Here is an 18,147-nt window from a genome sequence, read left to right as displayed (position 1 = left end):
TGTGATCTGACTTGGAGATCCCTGAATAAATAACCCTTTATTATACTCAATTCTGAGACAGTGTAGGATTACTTTATAGTGTCCATCTTTAGTTGTGTGTGTGCATGTGTACATGTGTGTATGTGTGTGTGCACATGTGTGTATATGTGTGTGTGTGTGTGTCCATTCTTTTGGTTACATCTCATTAGAGATTACTTGCTAATATGTATTTTTTTATATGACTTGGAGAACGAACTACCACAGTCATACTTTTGGTCTTGAAGAATTAGTTTATTAAGTATATAAAAATCCGCAAAATAAAACAATAAATATCAAGGGTGGATGGATTGATAGGAAAACACCATCAAGTTGGGTTCTCAAAATTCATGCAGCAGAAATCAACTGGGAAGCCCTGTTAAGGCAGCCAGATGCAGTTCCCGAGAGAGTCTGGAAGAGTCAAAGTTCCCCTCGGGTGAGACTTCCAAGAAAAAGAACAAACAGCGGCAGATAACCTCATCCAAGTGGTGGCCCACAAACGTCCAGCAGACATTGTGCATGTTCAAGCAGGGCTCTCGTAGAGGTCAGCATGCAAAGATAAAAACCGAGCTCTCGGAGGAAGGGTCTCATCCATGAGAAAGGATTGGGAATGGCCTAGAGGAGCTGTGGGATTACAGGAAGCTCCAGAGAAAAGACAGGAGAAGAGGGTAGGAAGGGGCGCAATAGACCAGTCGGACCTAAGGATTGCAAGATTGCAGCTCCCAAGGGTGGTGAGATAGGGTCAGGTGAAGAGGACCAGCTGTAGACTTAAAGACTCCACCTGGGGCTGTCTCCACCTCCAAGAGTACCAGAGGGGTGTTGGACACTCAATGGTCATTTCTTCAAATTCAGGGAAGCATTTACACCATCCAAAGGGGAAGTTTACCTAGTTGCTGTTGTAGGTGGACTGGAGATGAGTGATGGGGTCCCAGTGTGGCTCAGACCCCGAGGGGAAACGCAGGCGCTAGGAGAGCCTAACCGAGACACAGCACCAAATGTGGGTGTTGGCGCTCTGATGGAGGCCAGGAGTCAAGGACTGCCACAAAGCCACTGTAAGCATTGCGGCTCTGCTCCAGGGAAACGTGTCCCCGACGCAAGCGTAACAGCTCTGTTCTGGCAGGGGATCGCTCAAGAGATTTGCTGGGAGGGAAAAAAAGTCAAAGAGGGTAGCTGTCTCTAGGGTTTAGGAAACTAAACAGGGTACAGAGCTTATATAGGGTTCCTTAGGGGAGGGGCTTTCTCAGGGTGGTTTGGGATTGGTGGGGTTTTGTGGCCTGATTGGGGAGGGGGCAAGCTCAGGGATTGGTGGGATTTCATGTTGAGGGATCTCGGGATTGGTGGGATTCTGTTTCCTGACACTGGGGCAAGCTCGAGGATTGGTGGGATTTCAAGTCCTTGGCCCTGGCCTTGGGGTCAAGGCCGAGTCAGGGTATTCTTTCGTTGGCTCTGGTCCTGGGGGTCAAGTCAGGGTCAGAGTGGTTTTCCTCGGCCTTTTTTTACCCTACAGAGGGGCCAACCCCACTTCCAGAGCTGGCTTCTCCGTGAAATCAAACAGCACGTGACACTTTACCAACATAGCATATACACGGGTATCTAGTTCTTGGCCTTTTTTTACCCTACAGAGGGGCCAACCCCACTTCCAGAGCTGGCTTCTCCGTGAAATCAAACAGCACGTGACACTTTACCCACATAGCATATACACAGGTATCTAGTTCTTGGCCTGTTTGGGGGATTGAAGCCTCTGAGTCTCTGTAGTGCAACTTGGCTCTGCTCCGTTTACCTGCTACTGTGGAGGCTGCCTGGTCCTGCTAGGTGGGGTGTGGTAGGTATTCTGCTCTGGGATAGCTTCACTGCGCCAATCAGTGCCCGTGGGCCACACAGTGCATGTGGGCACATCACAAGGGCCTCTCCAAAATGGCGGTTTGCTGTGGCAAGGACAACAGGTCTATGGTAGGCAGAAGGCACAATATTCTATAGGTTAGTCCTAGTGGGGCAAGCCCTGTTCTCTTGATAGGAAGCCATTGACCCCATCCAGCCCATAATGTGTAGGGCGGCACATTATGCAATGTAAGAAGTGGCTCATTGCAGGCCATCATGGCTCTCCCTGCCTCAGTCACCAGCAATTTCCATTAACACTCCCATTTAAATATCAGAAGAGCCCCCGCTTCTCTCCCATAAAAGGAGATACAAATAATCCACTGTAAATGGAGAGTTCAGAAATAGAATATAGAAATAAAGGGCCTAGTCCAGGAACATAGAAATAGAAGTTGTAAGCCCAAACACATTTTGGAAGAAAAATAAATAAATAAAACTGGCAGCCACTGTTAACCTTTAACAAGCTCTTTCTGCCTTAAGAGCAGACATCCTGGCAGCCATGTGGACAGAGGTAAACTTTTAACAATTGTCTCCTGCCTCCCAGCTTCCCAGCCAGGCAGGTACCGCAGACAAAGGTTAGCGTCTAACTGTTGTCTCTATGGGACCCTCTGTTTGTTTCCCCTAATTTTTAACTGTCCCCTATGTGACTCTACTGTCTCCCTTGCATCCTTACAGGGACAGTGAAAAGTGGCTGTGTCAGCCACAGGCTTTCACAAACACGCTAAGTTAACAGTCTAATGTCCTTTCAACCAAAAGCTGTAAAACTTAAAATGCAATGTGATTTTAAGCCTGACCTAAAGGTTGTAAAAACTCTTTGGCCCACACCTGGTGCTTGATTTTACTGTAAGAGGAGGCCCCAAACCAGCCCATGGTAACAGCTGCAGAAGCCTGATCTCTGGCTGTGGTCACAGCTATAGCTGATAAGCGTTGTGTGCCCATTGTGATTTTTTTTCTTTCTGGAATAAAGCTTGCTTCTGGGTTCATAGACTTTGGTGGTCTATCCCATTATCATTGTACAACCCTCGGACCCAACCAAATCTCCAGTTGTTGTAAGTGTAATGAGATAGTGTCTCACTATGTCTACACCCGCACCGTGACCACGCCTACAGCTGCACCTTGACATAGTCAAGATGACGGCATTGTCCACGCCTACAGCTGCACCGTGACGGCACTGCCTATGCCTACAGCCGCACCGTGACAGTACTGTTCATGTCTACAGCCGTTCTGTGACACAGTCGAGATGAGAAGATGACAGCACTGCCCACGCCTACAGCCGCACCGTGACGGCACTGTCCACGTCTACAGCCACACAATGATGGCATTGCCCATGCCTACAGCCGCACCATGACAGCACTGTTCATGTCTACAGCCATTCTGTGATGCAGTCGAGATGACAAGATGACAGCACTGCCCATGCCTACAGCCGCACCATGACAGCACTGTTCACACCTATAGCCTCACCATGACCCAGTCGAGATGACAGCACTGTCCCCAGAGAGGGCTTCCTCCCTTTCTGAGTCACTACATTTTGGTCATGTCTTTTTATGAATTTTTTAACTTGTGAAAGAAATATTCATGGATAATCTTATCTGTTTGTGAGACTATAGGCTCCTTGGGGATCATGCAAAGTTTATTCTACCACACTTTTGTATCTTTAAAAACCATAAACTCCAGGCTGAAGATGCTCAGTGGTTAGAGCACTTACCACTCCGTCAGAGGACCCACATGGCGGCTCACCACTGACCGTTAAGTAGTTCCAGGGAACCCGAAGCCTTCTGACCTCAGAAGGCATTAGGCAGGCACACAGCACACAGATGTACAACGCAGGCAAGACATCCGTATACATAGAATAATATATAAAAATTTCAAAAAACAAGCTCAGAATCATTAGCAATAGAAGCAAGATCTATGGTAAGATATCTTCAGTTCACCTGAGCTTACTCAACCCTAGGCAGACTGAATACTGACCAAGGAGAGATCAGCCATAAGGAATACACATCGCAACAACAGCAACAGCAGCAACAAGACAAGCAAAGTGATGAATATTAAGCTTCCTTTATGTGTATCTATTTGACATGTGTATGATTTTTTCATAAAAAATCTATTTTTTTCAAAAAAAAGTCTATACCGCCAAAAATGATTCTCACGGTTTTTATAGCACAAATATAAAACATTACATCATGTAAGTAATACTTGTCCATTTATTTTTACTCAGATGAAATAGAATTTCAAAGACAGATAATTTACTCTGGAAGATTATGCATTTTTGTAAGTGTCCCAAGTTTTATATTTGACGAATTCTTGTTATTTATTTGTGAATTCATAAACTCTATGACACAACATCAAGTAATTCATGGTCGCCATGCTATCTTAATGCGCTTGATTTGAGGAGGAGTTTTAAGTTTCGGATTCCAGTTGTACTCTGGTGATAACACCCTAGTGGGTTTATTGATTAAAAAATATTTATTTAGGTGGCTTTCATATGTGCTGTCAAGTTTCTTTGTGCTGTCATCTGTAATTCCCTTTAGATACTCTTTGATGAAAGCTAGAACATTCTTGGGTGTGCCACCAATAATGGCACTGTGGTAATAGAAGTCTCCCTTCCCAAAGGGGATAAAAGCGGCTGACTTAACTCTTCTCTCATATGGGAACTCTCTGGGGTTTTTTAAATACCACCATGAATGGAGTTGAGCTACAGATTTGCCCAGAGTTTCAACTCCAAAATCTTTTTTGAAGATTTGGTTCACAGCCATAGTGAAGAGAAAGTTGACCTCATATTGGATGTCCTGTATGATCTTATCTCTTATGTTCTTCATGCTTCGGAGAGTATGGCCTTGATTGTAATCTTCATCAGGCAGCCTCAATGTTTTAAATGACCGAAGAGGACCCAGCTCTACGTACGGTATATCATAGATGTTATCAGTGGAGATGTAAAAAATAACGTTGTAGCCAACCATGAAGTACTTATCAGCAGATTTTAGGAAGTGTCTCAGATACTGTCTTGTAAGGCTATGCAAAATGAAAAGAAAGACAGTTTCACTGGAGTTCACCAGGAGATGTGTGCCATTGATACTAAGAAGATAAAGAGAGAGAGGTTGTCCCTGTACCTTCAGCTGTATTGGTTAGTGAAAGAAAATATAATAAGCTTGGGAACCTGAGAAAAGACAGTTTGTTATGAAGAAAAGGAAAGAGGGTTGCTAATGGGGAAGAAACAGCAGCAACAACAAACCCACTCTCCACAGCTACACAGGGCAGTCAGCAGTAATGTCAGGTTCGTAGGAAGTAGTGCTTAAGATAGAGACAGTCCATGGCTGCTCATCTTTATTTCTCCTAAATGTGGAGGGCAAATACCAGTAGTGCGTACTTTCCAGTAGCAAGGACAGCCAAGCCTATGGTAATGTTCAGTCGCTTATAATATTTGTCTAGAACTTGTCTATCGTAAGTTCCTTCCCATATGACTGGAGCGAGCCAACAAGTTGTTGATATAACATCAGGACGTTTTCTGTTGAACAAAAAAGAAAAAAATCCCATCTGAAATGATGAGAGTGATAACAGCTAATGCTTGTAAAGTTTCTACTGTGCTTTTACCTCCTGGTTTTCCCCTTCCCTTCCCCCCAGGAAGATCTAGAGTATCCCCCTGTGGATCTAGGGAGATGGCTCATGAAGTGCCATGAAAGCATGAGGACCTGAATGTGGGTCCCTAGAACCCATGTCAAAAAATCTGGGCATGGTGCACACCTAGAGGTAGAGACAGGGGGATCACCCAGCCGCGCCCTCAGTGGCTTCCATGTTCAGTGAGAAACTGTCTAATAAAATAAAGTAGAAACAGACTGAAGAAGGCATTGTGGGATGTTAATTGAAAATATGTTACATTTGTCTATGCTGTGGAACATTTGTTTAATGATGCAAAGATGCATTGCACTCTTTTAGGTTGCATTTGCTTAACCCTGTGAAGCTGTGTTACGTTGCCTGCCTAAAACACCCGATTCATCTAATAAAGAGCTGCATGGTCAATAGCAAGGCAGGAGAGAGAAATAGGCAGGGCTGGCATGCAGTGAGAATATAGGAGGAAAAACCTAGGCTCGAGGGAGGAGGGAGGAGCTAGAAAAGGAGAAGGAGAGGAGGATGTCAGGGGCCACCCAGCTGCACAGTCAGTCATAAAGTGAGAAGGAAAGAAAGGTGTATAGAATAAAGAAAGGTAAAAAGCTCGGGGGCAAAATGGAGTTAAAAAGAAACAGGATAATTTAAGCTAGAAAAGCTGGCCAGAAACAAACCAAGCTAAGGCTAGGCATTCATAAGTAAGAATAAGTCTCTCTGTGTATTTATTTGGGAGCTGGTTGGTGAGCCCTCAAAGAGTTAAAAAAAAAAAAACAAAAACAAAAGCAAAAAACAACTACAAGAAGACAATTCAGTACCAATCTCTGTCTTCTGTATGCACCTGCATACACAAGTGCACGCATGGAAAAATGTGTGCACACACATGCACACTTTTCCTATTCCCTTTCCCACCCCTTTATGCTTTAGGCACACAGATGCACTACAGAAGAAAATGAGACTAGTGAAACAAAGAGAGAGGCATTTGTAGTAATAAAAAAAAGCCTGCTGAAGCCAAGGCACTAAATTAAAGCACATTAAGACACGCATCTTAGAAGGCATTGAATACAAAGAGATTATAAATTTAAGTACAAATCTATATCTACACAAAGATACAATCTGGCAATCCTTACTGCATATTAATAATAGTTACAAAGATCCCATAACAAAAAATTCTTTAAAAGGACACCACTATCATTTTAAGGATATTTTAACGTATGCATTTATTTATAGTTATTTTTAAGTCTTCTGATACCAAAAATTTATAGCCATACACTTATATTCAGATCAAACTTGAAAATATACTTTAAAACTAACCTACTGAGGTGGTTCAGTTGGTGGAGTACTTGCCTAGCATGTGCTTGGGTTAGATCACCCACTTGGCAGATGGAGGCAAGGGGATCAGGAGTTCAGGGTCATCTTCAGCTACGTCGCGAGTTCGAGGCCAGTGTGGGCTACATGAGATTCCTTTGAACAACAAAGCAAAACAAATAAAAAACTGATTGAAGGCATTTTTGTCACAGTGATGAGACGTAAGTTAAGTATGACATCTATGCAGATAAAATCTGTGCTGGACATGGGTTACACATGCCCATTGTGGTTTTTTGTTTTTAATCTTTGGTTTTATCTCATTTTGTTTTCTGGTAGTGTTGGTGTTTAAACCCAGAACTCCATGCATACGAGGCAAGTGTTCTACTATGGCATTTCCAAAGCACACCACTACTATTTTAAAGATTCTTTAACTCAAGTATTTATTTATATAGGATATATAAATATAACCCACTTGAGAAGATGAAAAGATTTCAAGATTATTGTTTTTCTCAATAAATCAGATTATTATTATTATTATTATTATTATTATTATCATTATTATTATTATTTAGAATGAAAGGGGAAGATTTTCTTAAAGACCCATCCTTAGCATGGGTGGTAGCTCAGTAGGAAAGTCTTGCGGTGCAAACACGAGGTCCTGCATTTCAACTCCCAGGACCCATGCGGAGAACTGGACACTGGCTGAAGGGAGGGCTCTAGAGTGCTGCTCTTGCAGAGGGACACTGGATGAGTTTCCAGCACCCACATATGGTAGCTCCCAATCATCTGTAGCTCCAGTTCCAGGAGCACACACAAACTCATGCAGGCAAACTCATGTGGAGTGTGCGTGTGTGTTTTAAGCTGGGCATTATGGTGCATGCCTTTACCCAGCAGCGAGGTGAGAGTCAGGAGGACTCTGAGGGTGGAAGGCCCCAAGTTCAGTGAGAAAACCTGTCTCAAAAAGGTGGATGGCGGTACAGGAGGACATCCAGTGTCTCTCCATTCCTGTGGCTGGGGCCACTCTGTGCACACATTCACTAAGGTAACACCAGGGTTGACTAGCCTACACACACATGCCTACCTATGAGCGCGCGCGTGTGTGTGTGTGCGCACACACACAAATTCAGGGGCTGAGAGTGTATCCTGCTCTTGCAGAAGACTCACATTTGGTTACTGGAATCCATGTGGAGCTGCTGAGGATCGCCTGTAACTCTATCTCCAGAGGATCTAACAGGCCTTCTATTCTTCTGCAAGCATGCACACTCACATGCACACACACACACACACACATATACACGTGCATATACACACAATTAAAATGACGTCTTAACATTTTAAAAGATGACATTATTGTTTAACAAAACATAAACCAAGAGGAAAAGGTGAAGCTTTCATATTTAAGAGTCCTTAAACACAAAACTTTGAGAGGGGCTGCTGGCCAGAGCTGTGCTGTTCAAGGCGACTTGGTGGCTCGTGAGCGACACAAGAGTCCTCTGCATGCCCTCTAGATACCTGCACTAGTCAACCCCGGTGCTGCCTTAGTGAATGTGTGCACAGAGGGCCCCAGCCACAGCAACGGGGATAATGCATGGCTAAACAGTGTGGCCACCCCGTAGTGAGGACAACGAGGCGGGCACTGAGTGTCCGATGTCATACACATCTCCTAACCTTTAGCAGTGAATTTTGTGGGAAGTGTGGTGATGGTTGGCTCATTCCCATCACAACCTCTGTCCGCACTGTGTCTGTCTGTCCTGAAGTAGCTAGCCTACTAGAGAGTGGGAGAGTCCACAGAAGTCTTCCTTTCAGTGCAAGCTGAGAGCTACTTCGCTCTGAGGTTGAGGTATTGCCCCTAGAGTGTTCTCGATGAGGGAGCCGATCTTTCAGATGCCGTGTTTCCCACAGCTGAAGTGCACAGTCCTTACGGGCAGGTGGATATAGGAAAGTGTCTGCCTCTTGGTTATGTAGGTAATTCATTTATAGAATGGGGACTCTCTATGTTTGTAGCACTTATGATCTTAGATTCCATGGGTTGGGAAATCCTAGTTCACAAGGAAGGGAATCCCTTCTTCAGGGAATAAAGACATGGTCCTATAAAACCACTTACAGGTTTTCAAGTTTTCTTAACTGTTGAATTAAAAGGTAAACATGTCATTAACATCCTGACTGGACAAATAATCCTCATTACCAAGGAAATACAAGCTGCTACTGCAAAAATGACAGCAAGGATAAGTGCCGTCCCACAGAACACAGCAAACTTCACTGGGATTCTCTCTACTATTCTTATATCCAGTAAGAATTAATGATTCCACGGGCAACTGTGGCACCTCAACACGGCTGTGCCACGGAGGGCTCAGGGTCGCCATGAGAGGAGGCGTCAGGACAGTGAGCAGCAGATGTCAGGAGAGGGTGAGGGAGCCTGATTGTCATCTGCTTCTGTTTATTATCCGTCTCCCTGACGGCTGCTCCTCTTTCTCTGCTGCTTTGTAGTATGAGCATTGGTGATGGCTGATGAGACTGCACTGTCATCATCCTGTGATGATGCAGTCAGTGGGACTTTATCTTTATCCTGTTTGTATGAGCTTTTTCATACAAGAGAAACAGCACCGGTTTGTAGACGGACAGGGTTGTGCTAGCTGTTTTCCATTTATTATGGTTTTTATCCATCCTCATCCCTTCTCTGCTCTGGGAGGAGATTGGTTTACCCAGAGTCCTTTGATCTGGGACTTCTAGTAGGTTCTACAAGTGAGAGGACCAATGAAGGACCAGAAGGCAGAAAGGGTGAAAGGTCAGGTCTCCTATCTTCCGGTTTTCTCAGACAGCCATGTCCCTCTGTGATTACTGCTTGGGACAGCTCCTCTTCTACAGTTCTGGCAATCCCTGATCTCCTCCCCTTGCTCCTCTAGGCCTGGGTGTGGACACAGTCAAGAATGAAATATTTGATATTACAAAACTAATGTTAAGTAAATACATAAAATAAGTAAAACGTTACTAGTATTTACCCACTCCACCCACTATAGATTGGAAAATAAACGGTATACTAATTCAACATCATTGAGTACCCTAAATCGAAATTTAAATTTGTATCCTTTAGTTACTTATTTTTATTTTCTAAGTGTGAGTGTTTTGTCTACATGTATATATGAGTAACACATGCATGCTTAGAACCCTAAAAAAGGGCATGGGTCCCTGGAACTGGAGTTACATGTGGCTGTGAGCAGCATGTAGGTGCTGGGGCTCAGTCCCAGGCCTCTGCAAGAGCAAGAAGCACTGATAATGCTGGGTCGTCACTGCAGCCCCTAATTAGCTGTTCTTATTCTTGCTTTAGTATGTGTGTGTGATGTGTATGCATGTTTACATGTATGTGGGTGTATGTCTGTGTATGTGCATGTAGAGGCTAGAGATGGACAAGGGTGTCTTCCTCAGCTACCTCCACTTTATGTGTTGAGTCTGTCTCTTACCAATTAGGCGAGATTAGCTAGCCAGCTTTCTCCAGGGATCCCCATCTTCACTTTCTGAGCACAGGGGCAACAGGCTAGCCACCATACACACCCGATATTTGTGCGAATGCTGGAGAGCCAAACACTGGTCCTCACGTGTATGCAGCATCCACTTAACCGCACAGAACCAACTTCCCAGGCTCTGAGCTTTTAAAACAGTGAGTGACTCCATGTGAGAAACCCGCACTCTTCCATCTCACACACACACACGCACACACACGCACCACGCATGCACACATGCGCGCACACACACACGCACATACACACACACGCACGTGCACCATGCACATACACACACACATGCACCATGCACATATACACACACGTGCACACACGCACGTGCACACATGCACACGCACGCGCCACGCATGCACACACACACGCGCACACACGTGCACACACAAACACACCATGCACGCACACATGCACGCACACACATGCACGCACATACGCACGCAAGCTCACGTGCACATATTTGTTGGCCTATAATAGCCCCTAGATGGCAAATATCACAGAATGTCAGTGAAATGCATAAATGCATTACAAACATTTTATAAACATGTTTATACTATATAAACATAACATTACACAGTTGTTATAAGAGAATAATGGTCTCCCCAGAGTCTAAATGCCAGATGAGGGTAGTAGGGAGAATTGACACTAGCAAAACAATATATATACATACAGGGAATGTCACGTTGAAATCTACTTATTTATATAATTAATTTGCTAATTATGAGGATAATAAATTAAAATTTAGAGGAGTCAATATTGGCATCTTTTGGTTGTACCTCAAGATGTTTTCTCCCAAATAGTACCAGGAATGTTAGGCGAGATTGAATATGACAACTTCCTCAACTGCATTAGTTTTGAAAAGTAGACTATAAACATAAAAAAAAATCTTAAAAGTAAAAAGTCTTAGAAACAAATGAGACTTGGTGCTAGTGTTTAGAGTACCTACAGTTTGATAACAGAATAGCATTTTCTTCAAATTGAATTTTATTATTGTTTTGTTCTTACTTTGGATTAAACCAGGCTGAGAGCTGAGGTTCTTCCAAAAGATCATTCCTAGGTACAAAGAGAGACTCAGGAGTCAGTTCTCTGATTTGACAAGCACAGTTTGGTGCAAAGAAACAAATAGGAAATCTTATCAATAGCATCAAATGGAGACAACTCAGTGGGCGGGCTCAGCAGTAGGGTGGGGGGGGTAGAAACCACTCAGTGGGAGGGCTCAGCAGCAGGGTGGGCTCAGCAGCAGGGGGGGTAAAAAACACTCAGTGGGAGGGCTCAGCAGCAGGGTGGGGGTAGAAACCACTCAGTGGGTGGGCTCAGCAGCAGGGTTGGGGTAGAGACAACTCAGTGGGAGGGCTCAGAGCAGGGTGGGCTCAGCAGCAGGGTGGGAGGGTAGAAACCACTCAGTGGGAGGGCTCAGCAGCAGGGTGGGGGTAGAAACCACTCAGTGGGAGGGCTCAGAGCAGGGTGGGGGGGGTAGAGACAACTCAGTGGGAGGGCTCAGAGCAGGGGGGGAGTAGAAACCACTCAATGGGAGGGATCAGAGCAGGGTGGGCTCAGCAGCAGGATGGGGGGGTAGAGACAACTCAGTGGGAGGGCTCAGAGGGGGGAGAAAACACTCAATGGGAGGGCTCAGAGCAGGGTGGGCTCAGCAACAGGGTAGAGAGGACAAAGAAAAGACCCAGCAAATTGTAAGTCGGTAACAGAAATTACTCAGCTTGAACAACAGAGACAAAAACTAAAAGCAAAAGAGAAAAGTGAAGAGATGGAGTGGGCCATAACAAAAGGCAACACTTGTGTGACTGAAGTCTCAAGGGGAGACGAGAGGGAGATGGAACCAAAACAGGGGCGCTGAGTTTTCGTCAACCTGACACGGGCCAGAACCATCTGAGAGGAGGGAGTCCAGTTAAGAAAATGCCTCCAGAAGATCAGACATTTTCTTAATTAGTGATTGAAGTGGGAGGGCCCAGCCCGCGGTGGGTGGTGCCATCCCTGGGCTGATGGTCCTGCATTCTATAAGAAAGGCCGCTGAGCAAGCCCTGGGAGGCAAGCCTGTAAGTAGCTCCTCTCAGTGGCCTCTGCCTTGGCTCCTCCAGGTTCCTGCCCTGACTTCCTTCGGGGATGAACAGTAATGTGGAAGTGTGAGCCAAATAAACCCTTTCCTCTTCTAGTCGCTTTTGGTCATTAAAAAAAAAAAGAGACTGAAATCTCTCCAAGTACGGCAAAAGAAAATCAGATTTAAGAATCTAATTGAACTGAAAACTAAAGAAAAATATCTTGAAAGAAGGCAGAGAGAAATGACACTTCACCTAGCGAAGAAAAAAAAATCAGGAAGTGATTTTCTCATAAGGAACCACAGAGGCCAAAAGGAAATGGCGCAATATTTTCCAAGTTTCTTATGAAAAAAAGCTAGTTAATTGAAACGTCTCTGACAAACTTTGATGTGTTCATGTATGAAATATGTATCTGTCAACAGGTGGAGACTGCTGGCAAACAGCCCACTTGGATTTCAAGGGCACCATGCTGGGTGACAGAAGCTCTGATCAGTAGAGCATATCTTTTGTGATTCTGTTTATGAAACTGTGGGAGCCCATGTGTGACTCAGTTTCCATCTGGAGTCATTTGAGTTCAAGCTTGCTTGCTCTACTTTTTCCTATAACTTTGAGGGCTGTGAGAGACTTCTGACTTAGCCCGTGGGAAAAGAACACTCCATCTAGTAGACAGTACACTGCTGACGACAAACCTCAGGAAACTCAAGATAGAGAGCAAGGCTGCGTCCGAGCAGCAAGCACGTGTTGGAGAGGAGGCTGCTCACTCAAGGATAGGAATGGTCTTGTGGTTAGACACTGACTGACCATCTATGCTCTGCTTTGTTCTGCTTTTACATATAAGCAAGTTCTGAAATAAACTCGGGGCTGTTGGCTGTTTGATGACCAGATGACCTCCTGATTCATCCTGTCTTCTGTTCCTTTCCCCTGACTTTTCTCTGGGCTCGACGATGCCTTTTTCCGGGAACCCTACCTGACTTTGTAGGAGCGGCTCCTACATAAAACTCTCAAAATGACAAAATGTTGGAGATGGAAAAATGATTAGCAGTGGGACCGGGGTTAAGCAGGCTCTGGAGCAGGAGATTTGTGGTGATGGGAGAGAGGTATATCTTGACTGATGCTGTGCTTGTGTGAATCTCTATGCATGATAAAAAGACAGAACTGTATATGCACCTTGTCTTAGTGCCGATTTCCAGATTTTGAGTACAGTCCTGTAGTTGTGACACTGGCACTCATGGGATGAAGGTCAGGTGAAAGGTCAGGAGAAAGGTCAGGAGAAAGGAAGACGTGATTTCTATGAGGCTGCCTGTGAGCCAGAGTTACTTTGTAATAAAGTGGAAGATCATAAAGAGGGCATCCTGTTATTTTCGGAGTCCTCTTTAGCCAGAGATATTTCATCATATAATTTCCCAGGAAGGCATTCTTCCAACATCCACATTAGATTTGCCTAACTTCAGTAAAATGTGTACTGACAGAGAAGTCTGGTTTTTGTTTTGTTTTTATATCAAGTTGACTAAATATATTTTTAAGCAACATGGTCTTGAGATTACTTTTTCTATTTTTCTTTTATTGAAAATAGATTTTAGGCTGGCTGGTGGTGGTGTACACTTTCAATCTCAGCACTTGGGAGGCAGAGGCAGGTGGATCTCTGAGCTCAAGTCCACCCTGGTTTACAGAGCAAGTTCCAAGATAGCTAAGGCTAGAGAAACCCTGTCTCAAAAAACCAAAGGCAACCAAACAAACAAACCAAAAATACCCCAAAAAGTAAATAGACTTTTTCCCCATACAGTATGTTCTGATTACAGTTCCCCTCCCCCAACTCCTCTGAGTCCCCCCCCCCCAAATCCCCTCTCATCCGGGTTCACACCCTTTTGGTCTCTGTTTAGAAAACAAACAGGCCCTAAACAATAATAATAGATAAAACAGAAACAAACAAATCGGAATAGCACAAGACAAGCAGACAGAAGGAAAACCAACAAAGAAAAAGCACAGGAAATATATTTAGACACAGACACTTTTGCACACACAGGGATCTCAGAAAAACATAAAACTGCAAGTCATGATATATATGTAAAGAGCCTGTAAGGTAAAAAAAAGGAATCCACCCTTGGGAGAGTTGACTTCCTAGTCATGGGCTCCGACAGGATTGTGAATGGTAGGAACCAAGCAGGGTGCTGTGACCTTCTAGAGAAGCCTAAGGCAAATGCTGGACTGGACAGGGTTGCTTAAATTTAAGTCTGTGGCAAAGGCGCTCTTCTCTGTAGAGCATCTCCACTAGGATCTGCTTCTCCCTCCATCGTTTTTAGAATAGTCCACTAGGATCTGCTTCTCCCTCCATCGTTTTTAGAATAGTTGCAGACAGACACTTACCAGCAGACGTACATCTTCTGCAGGTGATCCTTTACTCTTTAAGAAAAAAAGCCAAATTAGTTTTAAATTGGAAAAAATGCTTCTAAAGAATGAAAATGGCAAAAAAACCTCTATAGTTGAAATTCCTCCTCCCACCTGTTTGTACACATTAAACATGCATTGTATGCCAGACTTAAGGTTGCAGAAATGAAATCCGTAGCAAATGCAGGCATGCTAGTAGCTTGTGGGCCAGTACTGTCTTTAAAAAGACAACATTAAGACTAGATGCCTGGCTGTGATCTCCTTCATTAAATACAATACCAAGGTGAGCAGGCCTCAGCCTCCCTCTCTCCTCCTTCCTCTCTCCCCCTCTGTCTCTGTGTCTCTCCCTCCCTTCTCTCCCCTCCCAATACTGTCTTCTCAACAAACTCCACACTCAAGCTCTCTCTGCAAGGTGTATTCTGTCACCCCCTGAAGCCCTCTCCCACCCACCAATGCCCCAACTCTCACTGTATTTTAACCATAACTCTGGAGGGCAAATGAATGGAGCTTAGGGTGCCAAAGCAATAGGGTTGACTTTAAAGACATCCCTCCCCCATGCAGCTGCTTTCCAGACAGCCTTGGTATCCTTGTGCCCCTTAAACTATGGACATGAAGGAGATGCGAATTTATGTTTTTCTGTGTGAGGGGATGTTATCACATTTCTCTAGTATGACCTTGTTCCTCTAGCAAGCTGCTATTTTAGTCTTATCCACAATGATCAGAACTTTGATTTTTTTTTCTTAAAATATTTAAACGAGCAGCCACTGTAAAAGGTGTTTCTGTGTAATGGACTGAGGAGGCAGACTCACAGAGATGCAGAGACTGAACTGAATTCCAAGCTAATGTAAAGTTAACAGAGTATGTAGGCTTGTGTTTGTTTTTCTTTTCTTTTTTTCAAGACAGGGTTTTTCCTGTGTGGCCTGGCTGTCCTGGAACTTGCTTTATAGACCAGGCTGGCCTCAGACTCACAGAGATCTGCCTGCCTCTGCCTCCTGAGTGCTGGGATTAAAGGTGTGCGCCACCATGCGCAGCTCAGAGAATGTTTCCGTAAGCAAGTGCCTTGGGAATAAAATATGACAGCTGGCCCGGCAGTTTAGGGCACTTTCCCAGGACCCGGGTTTTGGTTCCCAACTTTTACATGGTGGCTTCACAACCTTCTGTAACTCCTGTGGCAAGGGAATCTAGATCTTGAATGTCCCTGGGTAAAAGCACGGCATTTTAGGTCAGCTATATCAATCATTGATGGCTGAGATTCACCAGGGTTTCATGTTTACCTGGGGTGGTACTTAGATAATGCCAGCAATATAGCAAGCAAGATTAGTGACAGCATTTCTCTTTCACAATTCATTCCCTCCTAAAAAATAAAGAACAAAAAAAGAGAAGAAAAAGAGATTTCAGTTAAAGATTAAAAAAAAAAAAGTTTCTTTAGTGTCTTCCAATAAGTATATTTGTAGAAATTTGGCCACCAACTTCGGTGTCTGAATCCTGATTACTCTACTGTCAAAGTATATCACAAAGATAGTAAAGCCAAAAAAAGGTTCAAAGACCTCACAGTATATTCGCTGTCTCCTAGGTATGTCCTCATAAGCAGGGAACGTCTAAATAAAGGCACCGAGCCCTCACTGATGCACTGAGTGTGTACACAAACTGGGCTTTGGCAGGCATCATTCAGGAGTACTGGTCTTGCCTTTCGGTACTGGAGCAACACAAAGGCTTAATTTTTTTGAACATTTGTATGATGAACAAAGAGTTTTAGGTGTGTAGCTTTTAACACAGCAGCCACCAGTCAAACGAGCAGTGAGTGTGCGAATCATTCATGGTCTAAAAGGTACAGTGTGAACAAGAAAAAGGTATGTGTAGTGTACACACACCTTTAAACACTTGGGATGCAGAGCTGGAAGGTCTTGTGAGTCTGAGGCCAGTCTGGTTGGGCTGTATAATAAGTGCCAGGATACCAGGGTTCACCAGAGACCTTGGAGAGGGCAGGGATTTAGGACATTTTATTTTTTTTAATATTGATCACAGTTGAAATGAAATTTTGAAAACATGGATTGAAGAAAATATTTGACTGAATATTTTCACCTCGTTATAATGTATCCCCTCAAATATTCAAGGTGACAAACATGACTTACATTCCTGTTGGAAAGTTCTTTTGTAGATAATATAACCCTGGGCACAACTCGACGTGCCAACAGCCATGTGGAATGGTCACTATTTAAATTCAAGGTCAGTTGGGACAAAGTTTGTGTGAAGTAAAAGACTGTGGCTCATTTAGCCAAGTGACTTCCTGTCTACGAGCCTGTAATGACATTATTCTCCAAAGTCAGGAATACATTGATATACCATCTATTGTTTGTTATGGATAATGGTCAGTAGAAAAGCTAAACAAAGGAGATTTGATTCAGAGTTCTTGTTTTAAAAAGTGGGGAGGAGTGATGTGGGACAATGGTCTGTACCCTGTTACTTGTATTTTAAGTAAATGCTGATTGGTCAGTAGCCAGGCAGGAAGTATATGTGGGGTGACCAGGCAGGAAATGGAGGTGGGGCAATGAGAATTCTGGGAAAAAGGAAGTCAGTCTGCAGTAGTGACCCAGCCACAGAGGAAGCAATATGAGAAGGCCTCACAGATAAAGGTATCAAGCCTCATGGCTAACATAGCCAAGTATAATGGGCTAGTTTCAGATGTAAGAAGTAATTAATAAGAAGCCTGAGCTACTAGGCAACCAGTTTATAATAATGTAGACCTCTGTGTATTTCTTTGGGACTGAATGGCTGCGGGAACTGGGCAGGACAGAAACCTCCGCCAACAACTGTTCTGTATAATATAGTTCTTAGACCCGCACTTGGGAATCAGAGGCGGCTATGACTTCACCATGATGATCTAAAACCTTGTGCCCTCCTTTCTTTACAGTCACTTTACCTTTAGTTTTGATCACATAAAGAAGAACGGTAGAAAAACAAAACCCCAAGTCAGGTACTGAGTGATCCCTCCTGTTGCCGCCCCTTCTCGTCCTGGTGATGTCGCCAAGTTCTTTTGATGATGGGAGCATTAGAAGTTGCTGTCACAATGACCCCTGAGGTAACATGTTGTCCTTGTGACTAAAAAAAATAGAACCTTGTCTCATCTGAAAAACTTAGGTTTTTAAAAGAAATCTGCTTTGAATTTCCTTTGCTGTTTTTCTTGCCTTTCTTTATAAATGATTTTTACTTAAGGACATGCATTTTGAATGGTGTATGTGAATGGGAGACATGTTTTCCGACATCGTCACCTAAGGCAGAGCTGCTTCCACCTCATTGCGTTTCAGGATGTTTCGTGCCCATTACTTTCATGACTGTAGAAATAACACAGTTTCGGGTCACTAAGGAGCAAGAAAGCACAAGGAAAAGATGGTAAATGCAGTGAT

General features: G+C 43.9%; 1 protein-coding gene across 2 annotated transcripts; it reads right to left on the bottom strand.

Annotated features, from left to right (window-relative positions):
* Positions 1-4,077: 4,077 nt before the first annotated feature.
* Positions 4,078-17,769, bottom strand: LOC101983758 (N-acetyllactosaminide alpha-1,3-galactosyltransferase-like 1). Of its 2 annotated transcripts, XM_005345980.2 has the most exons (6): positions 17,664-17,769; positions 16,018-16,097; positions 14,723-14,758; positions 11,313-11,360; positions 5,255-5,392; positions 4,078-4,899 (listed from the first exon to the last, which is right to left on the bottom strand). In XM_005345980.2, the coding sequence occupies exons 2-6, from the start codon at positions 16,089-16,091 to the stop codon at positions 4,242-4,244; spliced, it is 954 nt and encodes a 317-aa protein (XP_005346037.1). In that variant the 5' UTR covers positions 16,092-16,097; positions 17,664-17,769; the 3' UTR covers positions 4,078-4,241. The 2 variants fall into 2 exon arrangements, 1 of the variants encoding a protein (XP_005346037.1); XR_001228897.1 differs by lacking the exons at positions 11,313-11,360; positions 16,018-16,097 and having other exon boundaries at positions 4,672-4,899.
* Between the last annotated feature and the right edge of the window lie 378 nt (positions 17,770-18,147).

The sequence above is a fragment of the Microtus ochrogaster genome, chromosome 4, assembly GCF_000317375.1.
Source record: "Microtus ochrogaster isolate Prairie Vole_2 chromosome 4, MicOch1.0, whole genome shotgun sequence".
NCBI lineage: Eukaryota > Metazoa > Chordata > Mammalia > Rodentia > Cricetidae > Microtus > Microtus ochrogaster.
This window is presented reverse-complemented; position numbering and strand designations above follow the sequence as displayed.

Bases quoted from the DNA above. Each gene is read 5' to 3' on its own strand.
- LOC101983758 (XM_005345980.2), bottom strand. From the start codon at position 16,091: ATGAATTGTGAAAGAGAAATGCTGTCACTAATCTTGCTTGCTATATTG. The intron at 11,361-14,722 runs GTAAGTGTCTGT...CTTTGTACCTAG, and splicing joins CAGAAGATGTACGTCTGCTG to GAATGATCTTTTGGAAGAAC. The intron at 4,900-5,254 runs GTACGCACTACT...CATTTTGCATAG, and splicing joins GCTGTCCTTGCTACTGGAAA to CCTTACAAGACAGTATCTGA.